This window comes from Salminus brasiliensis, chromosome 1, assembly GCF_030463535.1.
Source record: "Salminus brasiliensis chromosome 1, fSalBra1.hap2, whole genome shotgun sequence".
NCBI classification, from domain to species: domain Eukaryota; kingdom Metazoa; phylum Chordata; class Actinopteri; order Characiformes; family Bryconidae; genus Salminus; species Salminus brasiliensis.
Genome location: NC_132878.1, coordinates 30,317,275 through 30,337,616, shown reverse-complemented (window position 1 = coordinate 30,337,616; position 20,342 = coordinate 30,317,275). Strand labels below are relative to the sequence as shown.

At 37.8% G+C, this 20,342-nt stretch overlaps 2 protein-coding genes and 1 pseudogene across 2 annotated transcripts; all 3 read left to right on the top strand.

Moving 5' to 3' along the window:
* The first annotated feature begins 334 nt into the window (after positions 1 to 334).
* On the top strand, positions 335 to 8,299 carry LOC140574946 (trace amine-associated receptor 1-like). Its single transcript, XM_072695041.1, has 2 exons — positions 335 to 354; positions 7,285 to 8,299. Exons 1-2 carry the CDS (start codon positions 335 to 337, stop codon positions 8,297 to 8,299), a joined length of 1,035 nt encoding a protein of 344 aa, XP_072551142.1.
* A 2,329-nt stretch (positions 8,300 to 10,628) lies between these two features.
* LOC140574938 (trace amine-associated receptor 1-like) lies at positions 10,629 to 11,660 on the top strand. Its single transcript, XM_072695029.1, has one exon. It carries the CDS (start codon positions 10,635 to 10,637, stop codon positions 11,658 to 11,660), a length of 1,026 nt encoding a protein of 341 aa, XP_072551130.1. The 5' UTR covers positions 10,629 to 10,634.
* A 2,063-nt stretch (positions 11,661 to 13,723) lies between these two features.
* LOC140574928 (trace amine-associated receptor 1-like) lies at positions 13,724 to 14,689 on the top strand (annotated as a pseudogene).
* Positions 14,690 to 20,342: the final 5,653 nt, after the last annotated feature.

The window sequence follows — 20,342 nt, the reverse complement described above, 5'->3', positions numbered from 1 at the left end:
TAAAGCTACCAATTCTAAAACTTACATTCAGGAAAATGGTATTGTCATTATACTAATAAAAGGTTGTACAGTCATTGATTGTACGGTGCAGAACATTGTACAATCAAGGACAATGGACAAAACATGAGACAGGGTTCATAGACAAGTATAAAATATTCTTATTTTAAATTATGTGCATGAAGGCTGGGTGATTAAGGTGCAAAACTAAATTACTGTACTAATAGTAAAATGGAATAAATATGTAGACCATATGTAGTAATATGTTGTGCATGTAAATGAAAGAGAACAGGATGTTCAGGTGTGTATGCTGAGGTAGCAGTGGCAGTTTTTGAATATGGTGGTTCTGGCTCTGATGTTCCTGTACCTCTTTCTGGGTGGCAGGGGTTGAAACAGGAAGTGGCTGCAATCATTGGAGTCAGAGATGTTTATGGCTTTCCTCTGATATTTCTTGCATAGGTCCTTTATGGGTGGGAGGGCAGTTGCAGTGTTGCACTACACAGTTTTCACCACTATCAGCTGTGATCGTGCCATACCAGACTGTGATGCACAGTGGATGTATAAAGGTTTCAGAGGAGCTGTTGTGGCAGGTTGACCATCCTCAAGTGTCAGAGGAAGTGGAGGCATTGCTGGGCCTTCCTGATGATGTATGATGTATCGAGTGACCAGGTGAGATCCTCAGATATGCAGACACAGAGAACCTTGAAGCTGTCCACACCCACACCAGTGCAGTCTCCTTAATGCTTAGGAGTGTGTGCACTCTGCTTCCCCCCCTAAAGTCAATAATCAGCTTCATGGTTTTGCTTACTCTCAAGGTTGTGGAGTTTGGAGGCAGGGGTGGACATAAGCAAAGGTAATTTATTAAACACAAACCAAACAAAGCAAAACTGGAGCCAAAAAAAAAAACACGCTGAGACACTGAAACAAAGAGACTACTTATACTCAGACCAACAACTAACACCTAAGACTAACAAGGGCTCCAAAGGAGGCACAGGTGGGAACATCACTGACAAGGCGGGACCAGGGAGGAGACAAGAAAAACAAACAGAGCCATGTGCTAATGTGCATGGTAGGGCAACACAGAAACATTTACATTTACGACATTTAGCTGACGCTCTTCTCGAGAGGAACTTACAAGGTATTACTGTTATGTATTACTGGTATTACAAAGGTGGGCCAATGTAGTGATAGGAGTCTTGCCCAAGGACTCTTATTGGTGTAGCACAGCATAGTCACCCAGACCAGGAATCGAACCCTGGTCTCCCACATGGTGTGTTAGCTTACTAACAGGAAGTGGTGCAATCTGTTGCGTCACACCAACCACTACACCAACCAGGAAAGGGAAAACACAAGGGCAAGACAAAGACACCAGTTACAGAAGCCCTACCCTAACTTTAAAGTGACTGATTTAATTCAACAGAGGTTCAGGAAATTGACTGACAAGATACTGAGTGTGGAGAACAACAGGAGACTGGACTGGACAGAACTGAACTGGACACAGTCTGACGGGACTGTTCTGGAGACCGACGTAGCAGCTATTAACCTGAAAGGGGACATGAAAGGGGACCTAAAAGGGGACCTGTGGGCACCGCTGGCACTGGAGCAGGAACAGAGACGGCTGTCATTGCTGGCCTTGAAGCAGGTGCAGATGCCACTGCCGGGACTGGGACAGAAGCCGCTGACATCATTGGCACTGAAACTGGTACGGATGCCACTGTCTGACCAGGGATTACCTGCTACTTCCATTTATTAGGCTATGGTCTTCTCTCACGGTTGTGGAGCTTGGTGGTGAAGGCCGATTTCAGACATGGGGCACAGGTGGGAACGCTAATAACACAGCAGGGCTAAAATGAAGACAAGCAACAAACAGTCAGCCAGACTTGAAATTGTTCTGTGGTGAGCAGATGTTATGCTGATTAAAATTATACAGGATGAGATTACATGGATGTACCATATTATTTACCATGTAAATGTAAGACCACCTACAGTAATTCACCCCCTTGGATATGTGTCACGTTTATTGCCATTGTATAATGCTTTTAATGGAATAATGGTCAATATAATTTGCCATTATTGCAATTATGTAATTATGTGAAAAGTAAAGTCAATTACATAAAAACACAGATAATGTAAATTAAGTGACACCATAATTATTCACCCCGTTTAAAGTGACTGACCTCATTTAATACAGGTCTAGGCAATTGCTGCTGGTAGTCTCACAGTTAGTGAAATAGAGACCACTAGTGTCTGTTTGGAAGGTCTAGTGACTGGTTAATCAGTATTACTGGCTACAAATACACTATGAAGATAATAGAACACTTCACACAATTCTGAGTTTTAGTTATTATTAAGTATAAATTGTATTAAAAATCCCCTGGAGTTCAGTTAAATCCATAAAATAATTAACATTAAAGATCTGTGAACCTTTATGATTTACAGAGCATTTCAAGGTGAAATTAGAGTATATATATATATATATATATATATATATATATATATATATATATATATATATATATATATGTCAACTGACTTTGTCAACTGACTTTTGTAGTATATCATATCATAGTGTATTATAGTAGTGATGATCAGAGTAATTAGAGTAATAATAGTTATGATAGTGTTAATATTAATAGCGGCAGATAGTTAAGAATCCATGTAGATTTTATCAAGTTCATTAGACATGTGGACACAAGCAATGGCAGGAAGGTGTGCAGGTGGTCTTGGGTGGTGGGGGAGCCTGGTGGCTGGACTGGTGGGTGGCAGCTGGTCTGACGCTGGTAGTGGGGACCCCAGTTGTCAGTCTTTAAACAGGTCAGACCAGATGAGCAGGTGGCCATTTAGAGTGCCGTTTAGAGTGCAAAACCTCACACAAATGGTGAAGCTGGACTCTGATGTCGGGCAGTTGGGCAACCCCGGATTTAATCAATTTAGACAAAAAAGAAAGTCAAGTAACATTCTTTATTTATAAAATTGTACATTTGAGGTTATATGTGTAATAATAGATTGTAATCTATCTATCTATCTGTGTAGCAGGGTACAGGTGTCATGCAGCTTGAAGCAGGAAGCAGAAGCGGACATACTCTTGGGCAGGTTTATTTACATATATGTGAAATTAAGGCAAAAACAGGATATAAAGAATCAAGAACAAGGGGACTTCTACACACTAACCAGACAAACCCAAGAACAGAAACCTAACAAGGCATGGAACAGACTAAGACAAGAAAACCTAAGGACATAAACAAAGCAAGGAGATACTGACTAGATACAGACATAAACTGTGCGAGGTAACAGGGTGACACTGACTAGACACAGATAGGAACATGAATCAAACTAGGTACCCACTGGACACTGAATTCACAATCCACTGACTGACAGGCACACATCAAGTACAGGGAAACGAAACACATGCACCATGTGCAAGAACAGAACCGCACAAACATGACACACAGGGGTAGATATACACAAGAAAGGACAAGGGACACCTGGAGGGAAGAGAGGGCGTTTAATAGAACGGGGTACAGGTGTGAACACTCCTGTGTACCACTGGCATTGAGTCTGAGGCGGACTGGACCACCGCTATAGAGTCAGAGGACCTGGGAACCGGCACAGAAGCAGACGACCTGGGAGCTGGCACAGGAGCAGACAACCTGGGAGCCGGCACAGGAGCAGACGACCTGGGAGCTGAAGTGATGGACACTGCAGTCACAGACACTGGAACTGAGGCGGCAGGCGTGACTGGCACAAGAGCTGAAGCAGTGGAGAGCGCCATCTTGGAAACAGGGGCGGCGGAGGTCACGGCCTTGGAAACGGGCGGCGGAGGGCGCACTGCTTGCCCTATCGCAGGTGCAGATACTACTGCCAGAACAAGAAACTGGGGCAGCTGGCACTGCTTGCCTGGTAGCAGGAGCAGATACCACTGCCAAAACAGAAACTGGGACAGCTGGTACTGCTTGCCTGGTAGCAGGTGCAGATGTCACTGCCAGGACAGGAACAGAGGCAAAGAAACCAGAACAAGGTGACTTGTACACACTCACCAGACAAACCCAAGAACAGAAACCTAACAAAACACATGGCAGGGCAAAACAAGGGCAGGCGTGACAACAGGATGCAGCATTTTCTGTCCCTCCTCTGTTGAAATCACTTAATTCAAAGTATTTTAAAGTAACACTGATATTAGAAACTGCTGTTTAATAAATGTAAGTCAATAAATACAGTCAATAAAGGTTTAAGTGTACACATTTTTGTAGAATTTTCTAACATGTGCAGCTAGCTAATATGTCAGGATGGTTTTAGAAGTTACTACTGACTGAAAGGATTTTCATGAGCTCCCCTCACAACAGTTCCCTAGCAACACAAATACATGGTCATGTGTCACACTCCTTGTTTTTGCCTGTTGCTCTTATCTTGACTAGCATATATAACTGTCTGTACATCTGTGTGAAATATTGCCAACCTTATCTATTGCCTACTTAGCATTTATATTCTTGTTTGTCTTGCTTGTTACCAACTATTTCTAATGAACATTTTTGCCTTTCAGTATTTTACGCTTTTATTGTCTTTTGCTCATGTCTGTGTGAAAGGTTTAAAAAAAATTGTTCATTCTGTAAAGTATTAAAATATTTAAATTAATCAGCATAAAAAATCTATTTATTGTTTGTTGCTTTATGCAAAACTATTAATCTTATTTAGCAAGGTGTAATTTATGTTTACAAAAATACAAGATTGCAATTTATGTCAGAGGTAATTTATTTCACCAGATATCAATCTTATATGTATATGTTCAGATAAACTTGCTCTGATACCTGTCTCTGAGGCATCAACCTCCACAACAAAAGGTTGTGAGGGATCTGGTTGTTTAAGAATGGGTGCTTTTAAAGCCTGAAATGCTGCATCGGCTGATTCTGTTCATTCCAATTTTGTAGTTCCCCCTTTTAACAATGAGGTGAGAGATGCTGCGTTAGCCCTGAAATTACATATAAACCTGCGATAGAAGTTTGCAAAACCCAGGAAACTCTGCAATTCCTTGACAGAAGAAGAAAAAGGCCACTGAAATATCACATTCACCTTATGGTCAACCATAAGAACTCCCTAAACACTAATGACATAACTCAAAAATGAAATGGTCTGTAAAGAAATTCACATTTCTCTCCTTTCACAAAAAGAGTTTTGTGAGCTTCAAAGGTTGAGTAAATTAGAATATCATCTAAATATACTATTGCAAACCTACCCAACATGTCTCTGAGTCCCTCATCAGAATCGGAATCAGATATACGTTATTGATCCCAGGATGAAAATTGAAGTAGTTACAGTTGCAACCATTCATGTAAGAATAAAAACTATATAAAATAAACTTTCTATAAATAAACAAAAGTCAATAAACAGGCTATGATCAGTTCCGGAAGGCAAAACAGGCTAAACATTACATGTAAACACATAAAAAGGGCAAAGCAAAAAACGTGGTCGAAAATAGAGGTTGTAGGTTGAAATCCAAAGAACAAGAAACACAATCAGAAAGTCCAAGATGGTAGGCAAAAGGCAAGGTTGAAAAAACAAAGGTAAAGTCATACACAGAAAATGCCATCAGAGAATATTGCTCAGTAGAAACAGGGATACAATACAGGGATACACTACTTTGCAAATGTCTATTCTAAAGGCCGGGATTAAATACTATGCTAATCAGAGGTGTTATAGATTACAAGTCAGGTGACATGATCATTGCTTGTGTCTCCCAGAGGATTCTGGGAAATGGAATTTGAATTCGCCAAGGTACTCGGTGGAGTTGTGACACCTAACCTGTTCTCTACATACACAAGTTTTGTGTTGTAGGGTATTTAAGCACATTCACGGTTATAAAATAGATAAACTTTTCGAATTGAAAAAAACCTACTGCAGTGTACTGGGTCACACGGTTCTCTGTCAGAAGATCACAAGGCCAGTCACGTGAACTAACAGTGGGCAGACACATTAATGATAAGAGCCTGTCGACCCTGACATAAACTGGTTCAGTAACCCCATACTACTGCAATCTGGGGACAAAGGGCAAGCTTCATTATTCTGCTTTTAGAGAGCAAGGTAGAAAGAGAGATTGTGCTTGTGTATTAAAAGGGCAGATACTAAGAAGGTTGGGCATAATAATAATAGATGTTGCGTTGGTTTGTTTGTTGAATTAATTAATGAATTTATTTATTTATTTATTTAGTTATCAATAATATTTGATAATGTAGGAATTAGCAGAATAAAAAGTCTCCGCAAGGGGGCACTGTTAGTACTGAAAAAGTTTAGTTGCCCACTCTGCATTAATTTGAGCTATAATCAGCATTACAATAAAAACCTTGCTGCATCAAAACACTAATGATAATCTCATCTAGAGCTGTGATTGGTCAGGATGCTTAAACGACTGTGACATTATGATTAGGGGCTAATTTGTATATTGCATCTTTATTATAAAAGCTAGCATTTCAATAATGATTGAAAAACAATATATTGCGTGCTAATTTTTAAAGATTCATTGTGGCCAGTTATTCTGTGCTGTGACACTGCCCTGTCTTGCGCCTCTGTGGCTGGTGAAGCCCACAAGGAGAAAAGGAGGACATAATCATTTGGGAATAATAGCCTTGTCTAGACCTTAATGACCACTGGGGCCTGAGAGATATTATTAAAATCATTGCACATACAGGGGGGTGATTATACAGATTATAAAAAGTAGAGATTGCCCCTGCACTGAACAGTTGACTTGGTCAATGATTTGGGGTAAGATACAAGATCATTTAACAACTTATTCAGACAGAAAGTTTTAGTTCCTTGAATATCTATATAATCTTAACTGCTGAATAACATTGCATATGTCCTTTTCTAACCTTTAGGTGTGTGTTTGCAGTTGTTTTGTACAATTCAATTGCAATATATAATTACATATTTACACAAAAAATTGCATTCAAATTACATTCTGTATCAACAGGTTTGGGTTTACATTTCTGCATTTTATTTAATTTGAATTTAATAAGACAACAATAAGAAATCCATGGTAAAAATATAATGAAAACACTATTAATATTTGCTTCTATTCAAATGTGTAATGGATTGAAAATTCTGAATTTCTCTGAATTCTCTGAAATTCTGAATTACTCTGTTTTAATGAAAAATGTACACAAATCAACAACAACTTTTTTTTATCACAGGTAATAACTGTGACTTGTTTATTAAAAAATGTGGAATTGATTTTTCCAGGTTGCATTACAGGAACAAAATACCTCTTCAGGAATTGGACTTTGAAATGAACTCAAGCCAAGCTCATACAGTAGAACTCACTCCTTTGTGTTATGATTTTTTAAATGGATCTTGTCCAAAGTTTGCCTACCCTCTGCTTTTGAGGGTGCCGCTTTACATGTTCTTTGGCTCACTGGTGATTTTAACAGTATTGGGAAACCTTTTTGTCATTCTAACCATTGTTCATTTCAAACAGCTGCACATGCCTACTAACTACCTTGTTCTATCACTGGCTGTAACTGATCTGCTGCTGGGTGGCTTTGTGATGCCTCCAAGCATGCTGCGCTCTGTAGAGACTTGTTGGTATTTGGGCACTTTATTCTGTAAATTGCACAGCAGTGTTGACATTACTTTGTCCACTGCTTCCATTTTAAATTTGTGTTTCATATCCATTGACAGATACTACGCTGTGTGTCACCCCCTGCTGTATCACAGTAAAATCACCCCCCTTGTGACACTAATAATGATATCCATATGCTGGATTGTCTCGGCTACAGTTGGTTTTGGAATAATATTTCTGGAGCTGAACATTCTGGGAATTGAAAAATTTTACCATGAGAATGTTGCATGTGAAGGAGGTTGTGTGTTATTTCAAAGTGCAGCCTCGAGCACTGCTTCCTCATTGCTTTCTTTCTATTTGCCAGGTGTTGTGATGCTCAGTATATATATGAAAATATTCCATGTTGCACAAAAGCAAGCAAAGTCTATTCAGGACTCCAAATGTAAAAACAAAATTAAATCAATGTTAAGCAAAGAAGAGAGAAAAGCAACTAAAACTCTGGCTGTGATTATGGGGGTGTTCCTGTCTCTTTGGACACCATTTTTTCTCTGTAATGTCATTGATTCTTTCATTAATTACTCAGTTCCTCCATTATTGTTTGATATGCTTGTTTGGATTGGATATCTAAATTCAACCTGTAACCCTGTTGTGTATGCATTCTTCTACAAGTGGTTTAGAAAAGCATTCAACATTTTTTTATCAGGTAAAATATTTCAGCCAGGGTCTTCAAGAATTAATCTCTTTTCACACTAAATTAATAAGCATTGCATGGGCAGAGGAAATGTACACTTTGCCTAGTAAATATGGAAAACTATAGACCCTTTAATACCTGTCAGTAATAACTAGTACAGATTGTTATTACCCAGTAGTTATTTCAATTACTACTATGATTAAGGCCAGGGGTGTGCAACAGAGGCCAGAGTCATAAGTTTAATTATAACATAAGTTGTGCCTGAGCAGGGAAATCACAAAACTGTGCAGATATTCAGCCTTTAAGTACTGAAATTGCCCATTCCTGATCTAGGCATTTGTTTTCTTATTTGTTTTCAAGTTTTTTTTATTTTTTTATTGACAGTTCAGTTAACTTACTAGGCACACAGCCCTTATATAAAATAAATAAATACTGTTCCCCATAATGTATACTCATAAGAATTTTCAGCAGAGTAACCTGAATTTACAAAGAGAAGATGGGGTACACTTACTTGCTATATTTAAGCACAAAAGTTGTTAATCATCCGATCAATTTGCACCAATTTGCACCATAACATTTTATTGCACAACTACTGAAAAGTACAACGTTTTAGTGAGCATTGACTTTAAATGTGTTTCTGAAATTTGGAATGATTTGTTTACTTTCCTGTTTTATATAAAATATTTATTTGACTTGAATAAAATTACTCAAACCCTTATGCTTAGGTTGCTGCAAACAAATAACACAAGTAACACAGGTTACAACATTAGATAAAAAATAAATTATAAACGAGGCAACGTTAGCTCACCTGATGTAATTTTTCCTCACTTCAGGAGCTAACGTGTGTGCGCTGTGCAGTTTTTAATGATCACAGTGTGATTTGTTACTTCGCTATATTGTGATTATCATGCCACAGCTTTACATAAAATAAAAAAATAGCATCTCAGGTGGTCTGGGGGTTTTAAGGAAACAATCCAAAGGGGCAGAGATTAAGTCCTTGGGCAATCATTATTATTATTTAAGCTACAGTATAACATATGAAGTGTTCACACACACACACACACACACACACACACACACACACACACATACATACACACACACTTAACTAAATTAGACTAGAAAATAATCAAAATAAACAAAATACTGCATAAGCACAACAGCTACATCCTATATATCCATATATTCCATGAGGACAACATGCAATGGTTGTAAAAGAGTTTATATAGCATTTATTTACACCTGAATTAGAAACCAAATTTTCAGTTTTATAACTCCCTCTTTAGAAAGCAACCCATTTGTGCCATAATCTGTGTCTGCCACGAATGGAGTCATTTTGATTTGGGCTCAACTACTGGCAGAGGTGTCAAGTAACGAAGTACAAATACTTTGTTACCATGCTTAAATAGAAATTTTGATTATCTATACTTATTGGAGTAATTATTTGGAAAAAATCTTTTAAGACTTCTTCTAAACCTATGCCTTGGTGGTACACTTGGGATCATTGCTTGGTATGCTTTTGTATCATTGTCCTGTTGGAAGGTCCAATCACGCCCAGGCTACAGCTTCCTCATAGAAGGCATTTTATCCTTGGATTTCTTATCACTTGATTAAATCCATCTTTCCCAGCAAATTTACAGTGCCAGAGGAAGCAGAGAAATACCAGGGCATCACCAAGACACTACCATGCTTTACTGTAGACAGGGTGTGTCTTTAATAACACTTTGCTTTGCTCTCTTTTTGTATAATATTCTTTGAACATTTTGGACAACTCTTTTGGAAATCAAAATGTCACACTCAACAAACCTTCAACTCAAGCACACAATTAATAAAGTCATTGCTTTGTCACCAGATTTGCTGCACTAGTTATTAAATGTGACATGTTATGCTAAATTTGGGAAAAGAATTAGCATGTAATGTATAGGTGTAAGATTTAGGGTGTGTGGGAAAATACATTATACATCAAGTCTAAACAACATGCCACCTTTAATCATTATTTTATTGTTTTCTATAAACCATGGTTAAAAGACCTAAAGAAGATCTATTTTTGTATCATTTAAGGATAGTAATGTTTTTTGTCAAGATTTTTACCATGGGATATTAACACAAATAAGGGGGCGGTGTTTAAACACATGCAGCGGTAAAAGACTATAAAGGACAACTGTGTGGCTTTATCTTCCAGAAGATTAAAGGTAAGACCTGACAGAAAGCTCTTTTTACAAAATGAGTTTTATTTAATTTTTTTAATTAAAATGTGATTATAAAGAACATGCAACATAAAATGAAATATATGTGAATATATGTGTTTTCAGTGCTGTTGTTACCATTTCAGTTCACATTAAATTTAAATGATATATATATACATTTGCAGGTTGCATTAAAAATCTACTCAACACAATGAACTCAAGTCATGCTCAGATAGTGGACATCATTCCGTTGTGCTATGAATATGCAAATGGATCTTGCCCAAAATTTGTCTATCCACTGGTTTTGAGGGTGCCACTTTACTTGTTCTTTGGCTTAGTTGTGATTTTAACAGTATTTGGAAACCTGTTTGTCATCATAACTGTTGTTCATTTTAAGCAGCTGCACATGCCAACTAATTACCTTGTTCTGTCTCTGGCTGTGACTGATCTTCTGCTGGGTGCCCTTTATATGCCTCCTTGTTTGGTACAGTCTATAGAAACTTGCTGGTATTTGGGGCCTTTATTCTGTAAAATACACAGCAGTGTTGCCATCATGTTGGCCACTGCTTCCATCATAAATTTGTCTTTCATATCCATTGACAGATATTACGCCGTGTGTCAACCATTGCTATATCATAGCAAAATCACCTCCTTTGTCACAATAATCATGATTGTCATATGCTGGAGTGTCTCAGCTGCAGCTGGGTTTGGAATAATATTTCTGGAGCTGAACATTCTGGGTATTGAAGAGTTTTACTATGAAAATGTTGCATGTGAAGGAGGTTGTGTGTTGTTTCAAAGTGCAGCATCGAGCACTGCTTCCTCTGTCATTTCCTTCTACATCCCAGGTGTTGTGATGCTCAGTATATATATGAAAATATTCCGTGTTGCACAAAAGCAAGCAAAGTTTATTCAGGACTCCAAATGTAAAAACAATATGAAATCAATGTTAAGCAAAGAAGAAAGAAAAGCAACTAAAACCCTGTCTGTGATTTTGGGAGTGTTTCTTTCACTTTGGACACCATTTTTTATCTGCAATGTCATAAATCCTTTTATTGGTTATGCAATTCCTCCTGTATTGATTGACATGCTTGCTTGGATTGGACTCATGAATTCAACCTGCAACCCTATTGTGTATGCATTCTTCTACAAGTGGTTTAGAAGAGCATTTAAAATAATTTTCTCAGGTCAGATATTTCAACCAGGGTCTTCTAAAGTGAATCTGTTTTCACAATGAAAAATAAAGTTTATGCTAAACGTACTGCAGAAGCATGGATAGAGGCACTTTTAGCTAAGCTTGAGATATTTAAGTAAATAGCTTGAGATAGTTAAGTAAAAAAAAGCCCTCTGAAAAAAAAAACATACTTTGCTTTGCTAACTTTGATGTTAATATGATGTTAATAATATGAAACTTAACTGGTTAAGGCATTTTGGAACAGGAAAACCAAGTCTAAATGTGTTATGGTTATGTTTGTCCTATTCTGAATGACTGACTACAAAGAATAAAAAAGAAACACATTATAGTTACTATTGGAAACAATTATTTATGGCAAAAAATATCTAAGAAAAGGTCCCCAAATTCCCCATCTGACACTGTAAAAGTTCACTGCCAGGAGCACCCCATCACTAACGCAATAGTTTTGTCGATTTTTTGCCCTTCGAGCGATAATAGTACAGCCACAGAGCTGAAGTTGCAAACAAAGTTGAAGTTGGTGAAGCCAAGTACTGAGGAAGTACTGTGCCAAGCAGAGGGACCAGTCCATGACGACATGGATCTTGAATGGGCTCATGCCCAGTTGGCCCCCTGGACACTATAAACTCTGGGACGCTTATGACAGATAATTTTTCCACATTCATGTACAGGTCATTCTCCAGAAGCTGCTAGACTCCTAATATGATTTTCATGTTTATTCATTGAATATCTGTAAATCAAAATGTCAAAACAAACATGTAGTGGTCTAGAACCTCCCGCAAGACCTGATTGATGTAACACTGGGAAATGGTTAATTCTGTAATCCCAAAGGCATGACATTCATAAAGACTTCATTTGATTACTTATGCAGTGTTTTTTTAACTGCAATAGCTCTGAATGCAAATAAATACTGAAAATGCTATTTTAATGACATTCTACATGCTTTCTTATCATCACTTATCTTTGCTAGTTTGGCAGAATTTACAAACTTTTTGAATTTTTGTCCATCAAATAAAATAAACTCCTGAAAGCAGATCATAGGCTATTTTTTTCATATTTAAATTCCTTTCAAAAAGCAGTGATGTTTAATATCAGAGCTTGGTTTAATTTAATTACATTTTTATATACTGATATTTTTTGTATAATATTAAACATGGGTATTAAGTATTCAGCAATGTATAAATAGAAAACACAAAGCAGAAATATGATTAAAACACTCTTTAAACACTGGCAAAGTGCAGTTATCAGATCTCTCTAAGAAAAGTCTGGTCATGGTCTTAATATTCTAATAAATGTGCGTGACTGAATGCCATACTGCTGAACAAAATGTGTTCACATTACCATGACAATGCAACACAGCCAGGAGACAGCAAATTTTGGTAAGAATTTATTTATCTTCAGCAGCTGATTACAACTGTGAAGGTAGTGCAGGCAACGGGTGAGTGGAAGTCAATGGATCTTCCCAGCTATGACCTGTTTCAGCAGTCCTGTTTTGCAAAAAGCAAAACTTTTTGCAGTTTGCCTGTTAGCCAAAGCTTTTACATTGCAATAACTAGAAAAGGTTAATCCATGTTGCACAAAAGCAAGCAAAGTCTATTCAGGACTCAAAATGTAAAAACATAATGAAATCAACGTGAAACAAAGAGCTCACATATAACACAGAGGTCACATATTTCAGCCAGGCTCTTCGAGAATGAATATATTTTCACACTAAAATAAATCCATACAAAGTCCATGATGAAATTGTCTAAGATGAAAGAGAACTAAGATGGTATTCAATACACAAAAATACAATTTTTACATTTTTAAGGCTTTTGGTCAACATTTCAACTCATTTTACATTGTGAAGTTTAATTAATTATTATTTATATTTATATTAAATATTATTATTTTATTTCCTTGAATAGGGAATAGTCAGGGTTAAGACTTCCCTTTTTCAGTGTTGAAATAGAATATGCACTTTTCACAAACATTTTACACTTTTCTCAATGTGCTATGAGTAAGAAATAACTGAATTAAAAATAACTGTTTAATTAATTGTTTTTAAAAATATATGTTTTCAGGTTGCATTACAGGAAAAAGAAAATCTTCAGCAGGTGGACTTCAGAATGAATTCAAGTTACACTCAGATAGAGGACATTACTCCTCTTTGCTATGAATACTTAAACGGATCTTGTCCAAAGGTTGTCTATCCTCTGCTTTTAAGGGTGTCAATGTATTTGTTCTTTGGCACAGTTGTGATTTTAACAGTATTGGGAAACCTTTTTGTAATCATAGCCATTCTTCATTTCAAGCAGCTAACTATCTCATTCTGTCTCTGGCTGTAACTGATCTGCTGCTGGGTGGCTTTTTTATGCCTCATAATATGCTACGCTTTGTAGAGACTTGCTAGTATTTTGGCACTTTGTTCTATAAAATACACAACAGTGTTTCTATCATGTTGTGCACTGCTTCTATCATAAATTTGTCTTTCATATCCATTGACAGATATTATGCTGTGTGTCACAGTAATCATGATCTCCATCTGCTGGAGTGTCTCAGCTGCAGCTGGGTTTGGAACAATATTTCTTGAGCTGAACATACTGGGCATTGAAGATTTTTATTATGAAAATGTTGTATGTGAAGGAGGTTGTGTGATGTTTGAAAGTGCAGCCGCAAGTATAGCTTCGGCTGTCCTTTCCTTCTATTTGCCAGGTGTTGTGATGTTCAGTATATATATGAAAATTTTTCGTGTTGCACAAAAGCAAGCAAAATCTATTCAGGACTCAAAATGTAAAAACAAAATGAAATCAATGTTAAACAAAGAGCAGAGAAAGGCCACCAAAACACTGGCTGTGATTTTGGGAGTGTTTCTTTCACTTTGGACACCATTTTTTGTCATCAATCCTTTTATCGGTTACTCAGTTCCTCCAGTATTGATTGGTATGCTTGCATGGATTGGGCTAATGAATTCAACCTGTAATCCTATTGTGTATGCATTCTTCTACACATGGTTTAGAAAAGCATTCAGAATGGTTTTATCAGGTGAAATATTTCAGCAAGGCTCTTCAAGAAAGAATCTGTTTTCACACTGAAAAAAAATCCTTGTCTAAGACAAAAGAGAACAAAGATAGTGTCAAAAGCATGAACAGAGCTGATAACCTGATAACCAAACGAAGATGTACTCTAGCAATTTTGTCTTTGTAATATGTAATATGTTGTAATATCTTTTGGTGACTTTATCGTATCCACTGGTTTTAAAGATACTGATAGCTCAGTGGTTAACTTGACTGGGGGTCTATAAGGCATTCATTACTAAACAAATATACTTCAATAGACTGTTAAATAGCTATTTCTTTGGGCATGTTTTTTTCATTAGTTAGATGTTTAGTTTTGTTCATTTCTAGTGATTGACCTGATTTAAGGTGGAATGGGACAAAAATACAACAAAAAAAGTAATACTTTATTTACCAGTATGCTGATAATGTCATAATTATACATTTCACATATCCGATCCATTAAACTTATCAGACATATTGACTTCAACTTCATTGGTTTCCCAAACATACTTGATTCAGTTATTTAGATTTTAATAAAAGGTATTTTGGGGTATACACAAGAATGCTGTATAGTAGTTTCTTTTGTTTGTTGCTATAAAATTGCTTTCAAAAATACCTGTTTGTTACTTCTAATATTTATATTTAATTGGAAGGTTTTATTACAAAAGCTACCAAAGAGAACAGATGACAATTCACATTAAGCATAATGTCTCGAAAAAGAATCTACCACTGATTCAATAGTAAATGAATGACAAAACTGACTGTAAATCTCTTAAATGGGACAAAATTTGCAGTTTACTTAGACACTGAAAATGACAAAAGTTTATTCTAAACATATTGTAGAAGCATGGATGGAGGCACTTGAGATATTTAGTTAAGTAAAAAATAAACAACACATTTACTATAGAAATGTATGTTTAGTTTTCATTTTCAAGTAAGATTTTTATGGAAGGTAATTCTAATAATAAAGCCCATTCTTTCGCTGATTGTAATTAAGTTAGACATTAAACTCCATGACATTTACATTCACTGATCCAGCAGTCAACTCATTCAATTTACAAAGTACTAAGAGTAGAATTATTCACACAATTCCGAAGGAAAACAAAAATATTTGATTTGCCATGATGATTAAAATGTACAAAAGGAAATGTCTTTGATGCTATATAAAATGTACACAATCATTCAGCAAGTTTCTAACATTTATCTATTTTACTTATCAGGTCTGTTGAACATCCTTTGCTCTTTTTGGACTATTAAAACTCATCTGAACATTTGTACAACAAACTTTGGGAGGCTAATATGATGTTTAACTGGTTGAGGCGTTTTGGGACAGGAAAACCACCATGTCTAAATGTGTTATGGCTAGAATCTGGTGTTTCACCTAGTTAGTAAGCACTTTGTGTATAACATCCACCTAACATTCTACCCTAGTATAGCCCAAGATTAAGTTTCCCATCTTACACTGTATCTGTTTAATGTATCTGATGTACATTTAGAAGTAGCCAGATGGTATAGTAGACACACCAATGACACAAAAAGCAAGGGGTTTCAGGCAAACCTTCCATTCTACCTTAATCTGTTCTGTGCACTGTAGGGCAAATCCTTGGTCAAAGTTCAATTAAAACAGAGAGCTCATATGGACTTAAGACATTTGGCCTGATGAATGTAGGCATATGGAATTGGTGTCTTGCCCCATCCAGCCAATGCCTCTGCCCAAGTTCACTGTCAAGAGCTTCCTATCACTGATGCTATAGTTTTGCTTCACTACTGTAAATAGAAAGTAGAAATAGAAAAAGTAAATACAAATAGGTGACCATTTACTAGGAGAAGGTAAAGAGAGCAGAGAATGTTAAGCAGTATCAGAATGTGTCTGACAACTCTGGCAGGTCTGACTATAACAGTGCAATTAACAGGAGAGAGCCAGAAGGTAACACAGACATGGGAGCACCCTGAAATGCTAGCGCCCATCTGTCCGTGAACCCCTACAACCTTTATCTAAGGGGAAAAATCTAATTACCAAAAGCTAAACTAAACAGATGAGTCTCTTCCTTCTGCTAAAGTTTTTTGAATTTTTGGAACTACTAACAAGCCAGCACCCTGAGATCTAAGTATTCTTGATGGTTCATAATATGTAATAAGTCCTTGCAGCTACTCAGGAGCAAGTCCATGTAGGGCCTTGTATGTTAATAGAATAATTTTCTAGTCAATACAGAATTTAACTGGAAGCCAGTGCAGTACTGATACAGTACTGGACTGAGTACAGAACTGGACTCATATGGTCATATTTTCTAATTTTAGTAAGGGCCCTGGCTGCAACATTTTGAACTAGTTGGCGTTTATCAAGGTTCCTGCTGGAACAATCTGACAAAAGTGCATTACAGTAATCTAGTCTTAAGTTAATAAAAGCATGTACTAGTTTTTCTGCATCCTGTAAAGATAAGAAGTTTCTTAGTTTGGCAATGTTCCTAAGATGCATAAAGGCTGTCCTACTAATATTAGCTACTGTATATGTTGCTCAAATGATAGATCTGAATCGAATATGACACCAAGATTTTTAGCTGCTAAACCAGGAATAATAGAAGCATCAGCCAAGTCTAACATGAAGTCTGATTTATTTGTAGTGTCTTTTGGACCTAAAAGGAGAACCTCGGTTTTGTTACTGTTAAGAAGTAACAAAATTTAGCGTCAGGTTTGGCTGATATATAGAGCTGTGTGTCGTTTGCATAACAATGGAAATTACCATCAACATAGAGCCTTGCAGAACTCCATATCTTACTTTTGTGTAATTTGAAGATAAATCTTTTACTTTACAAACTGAAAGCGTTCCGTTAGATATGATTTGAACCATGATAGGGCTGTTCCTGTGATTCCAACCATTTTCTGTTGTATGATCTATTGTATCAAAGGCTGCACTGAAGTCGAGTAGGGCTAATAAAGATACATAGCCTTGATCATAGGCAAGAAGGAGATTGTTTGTAATCTTCATTAGGGCTGTCTCTGTGCAGTGATGGGGTTTGAAACCAGATTGGAATGTCATTTTTACTCAGGTATAAGCAGAGTTGTTGGGCCACAGCTTTTGATAATATCTTGAATATAAATGTTAAGTTGGAGATGGGTCTGTAATTAAACAATACACTAGGATCAAGATTTAGTTTCTTTATTAAAGGTTTTATGACTGCAAATTTAAGGGTTTTTGGTACATGCCCTAAGCTAGGGTGAGTTTACTATTGTTAAAAGGTCTGATTATAAAGTGTAGAAGTGAAACTTCCATTCCTGCATTGGCAATGTAAATCAATTTGATAAATAGGATAATTTGGGCCAGGACGTTGCAAGACAGGAGCCATAGATAGATAGACAGACAGACAGACAGACAGACTGACTGATTAACTGTCATTGGTTCTGATCCTTCTTGACCTCTCCGCAACTTTTGACACAGTGGACCACAAGATCCTTCTGTCTATCCTTGCCGGCCTTGGAATTACCGGCTCTGCATGGCAATGGTTTGCATCGTACCTGCAGGGATGCTCATACCAGGTAACAGGTAGTCTCTTTGTAGTCTCTCCACTGGCGTTCCACAATGCTCAGTTCTTGGTCCTCTTCTTTTCTCACTCTATACTAGCTCTCTTGGTAAAGTGATATCCTCTCATGGATTCAGGCTCACCGGCTCACCACTTCAAACTCAACCCCAGCAAGACAGAGCTGCTGTACATCCCGGGAACTGCTGGACTTAAAAACGATCTTGCCATCTCCTTTGAGAACTCACTGGTCACTTCTTCTACAGAAGCTCGAAGCCTTGGTGTAGTCATGGATGATCAGTTATCGTTCTCAGGTCATGTTTCAAACGTACCTCGGTCATGCAGATTCCTCCTGTACAACATCTGGAGAATTCGACCATTCCTCTCTAGAGAGGCCACCCAGGTGCTTGTTCAGTCCCTTGTCATTTCAAGACTTGACTACTGCAACTCTCTTCTGGCTGGTCTCTCTCTGTGCACCATCAGACCCCTGCAACTTATCCAGAATGCAGCGGCACGGGTCGTCTTCAATGTTCCTAAGTTCAGCCATGTTACTCCACTGCTGCGTTCTCTTCGCTGGCTTCCTGTCGCTGCCTGCATCAGATTCAAAAACCTGACGCTGGCCTACAAAGCCAAAAACGAACCAGCCCCTCTGTATTTGATGGCAATGGCCAAAAGCCAATCTGCACCAAGACCCCCTCGAGCTTCAAGTACGGCTCGGTACCAAAGTGGTGGAACGAACTTCCCCTGGGTGTCTGAACGGCAGAGTTGCTCGCTGTCTTTAAACGCAGATTGAAGACCCACCTCTTTAGAGAATACTTGGGCAAATAGCAGAGTGGTCACCCTATTGACTTGTGTCTAGTAGTGTCTTAACTTGGAGATATCTTAGAATTTTAGCCTATTCAAACTAGCTGATGTTATTCTTCAGTAAATAGCAAAGCACTCTGGATAAGAGCATCTGCTAAATGCCTTAAATGTAAATGTAAATGTAAATGTAAATTTGAACACCCTGCGACTTTGCAAGTTCTCCCACTTAGAAATCATGGAGGGGTCTGAAATTTTCATCAATGATCCTAAGAAAGGTGAGGAATCAGCCCAGAACTACGTGGTCAATGACCTGAAGAGAGCTGGCACCACTGTTTTCAAGGTTACTGTGGGTAATACACTAAGACGTCATAGTTTAAAGTCATGCATGACCCGGAAGTTTTCCCTGCTTAAATCAGCACACGTCCAGGCCCGTCTTAAGTTTGCCCATGACCATTTGGATGATCCAGAGGAGTCATGGGAGAAAGTTCTGTGGTCAGATGAGACCAAAATAGAACTTTTTGGTCTTAATTCCACTCGCTGTGTTTGGAGGAGGAAGAATGATGAGTACCATCCCAAAAACCCCATCCCTACTGTGAAGCATGGGAGTGGAAGCATCGTGCTTTGGGGGTGTTTTTCTGCACATGGGACAGGACAACTGCACTGTATTAAGGAGAGGATGACCGGGGCCATGTACTGCGAGATTTTGGGGAACAACCTCCTTCCCTCAGTTAGAGCACTGAAGATGGGTCGTGGCTGGGTCTTTCAACATGACAATGACCCAAAGCACACAGCCAGGATAACCATGGAGTGGCTCCCTAAGAAGCATATCAAGGTTCTGGAGTGGCCTAGCCAGTCTCCAGACCTAAACCCTATAGAAAATCTTTGGAGGGAGCTTAAACTCTGTGTTTCTCAGCGACAGCCCAGAAACCTGGCTGATCTGGAGAAGATCTATGTGGAGGAATGGGCCAAAATCCCTGCTGCAGTGTGTGCAAACCTGGTGAAAAACTACAGGAAACATTTGACCTCTGTAATTGCAAATGGCTACTGTACCAAATATAAATATTGATTTTCACAGGTGTTCAAATACTTATTTACAGCAGTAACACACAAATAAATTATTAAAAAATCATACATTGTGATTTCCAGATTTTTTTTTAGATTATGTCTCTCACAGTGGACATGCACCCAAGATGAAAATTTCAGACCCCTCCATGATTTCTAAGTGGGAGAACTTGCAAAGTTGCAGGATGTTCAAATACTTATTTTCCTCACTGTAGATAGATAGATGGATGTGTGCAGTAGATGGAGAGCAGTTTGTGCAGTGTCCTCCTTTTTTGTGCCACCCTACTACAGAGTCTAGTTTTCTGCCA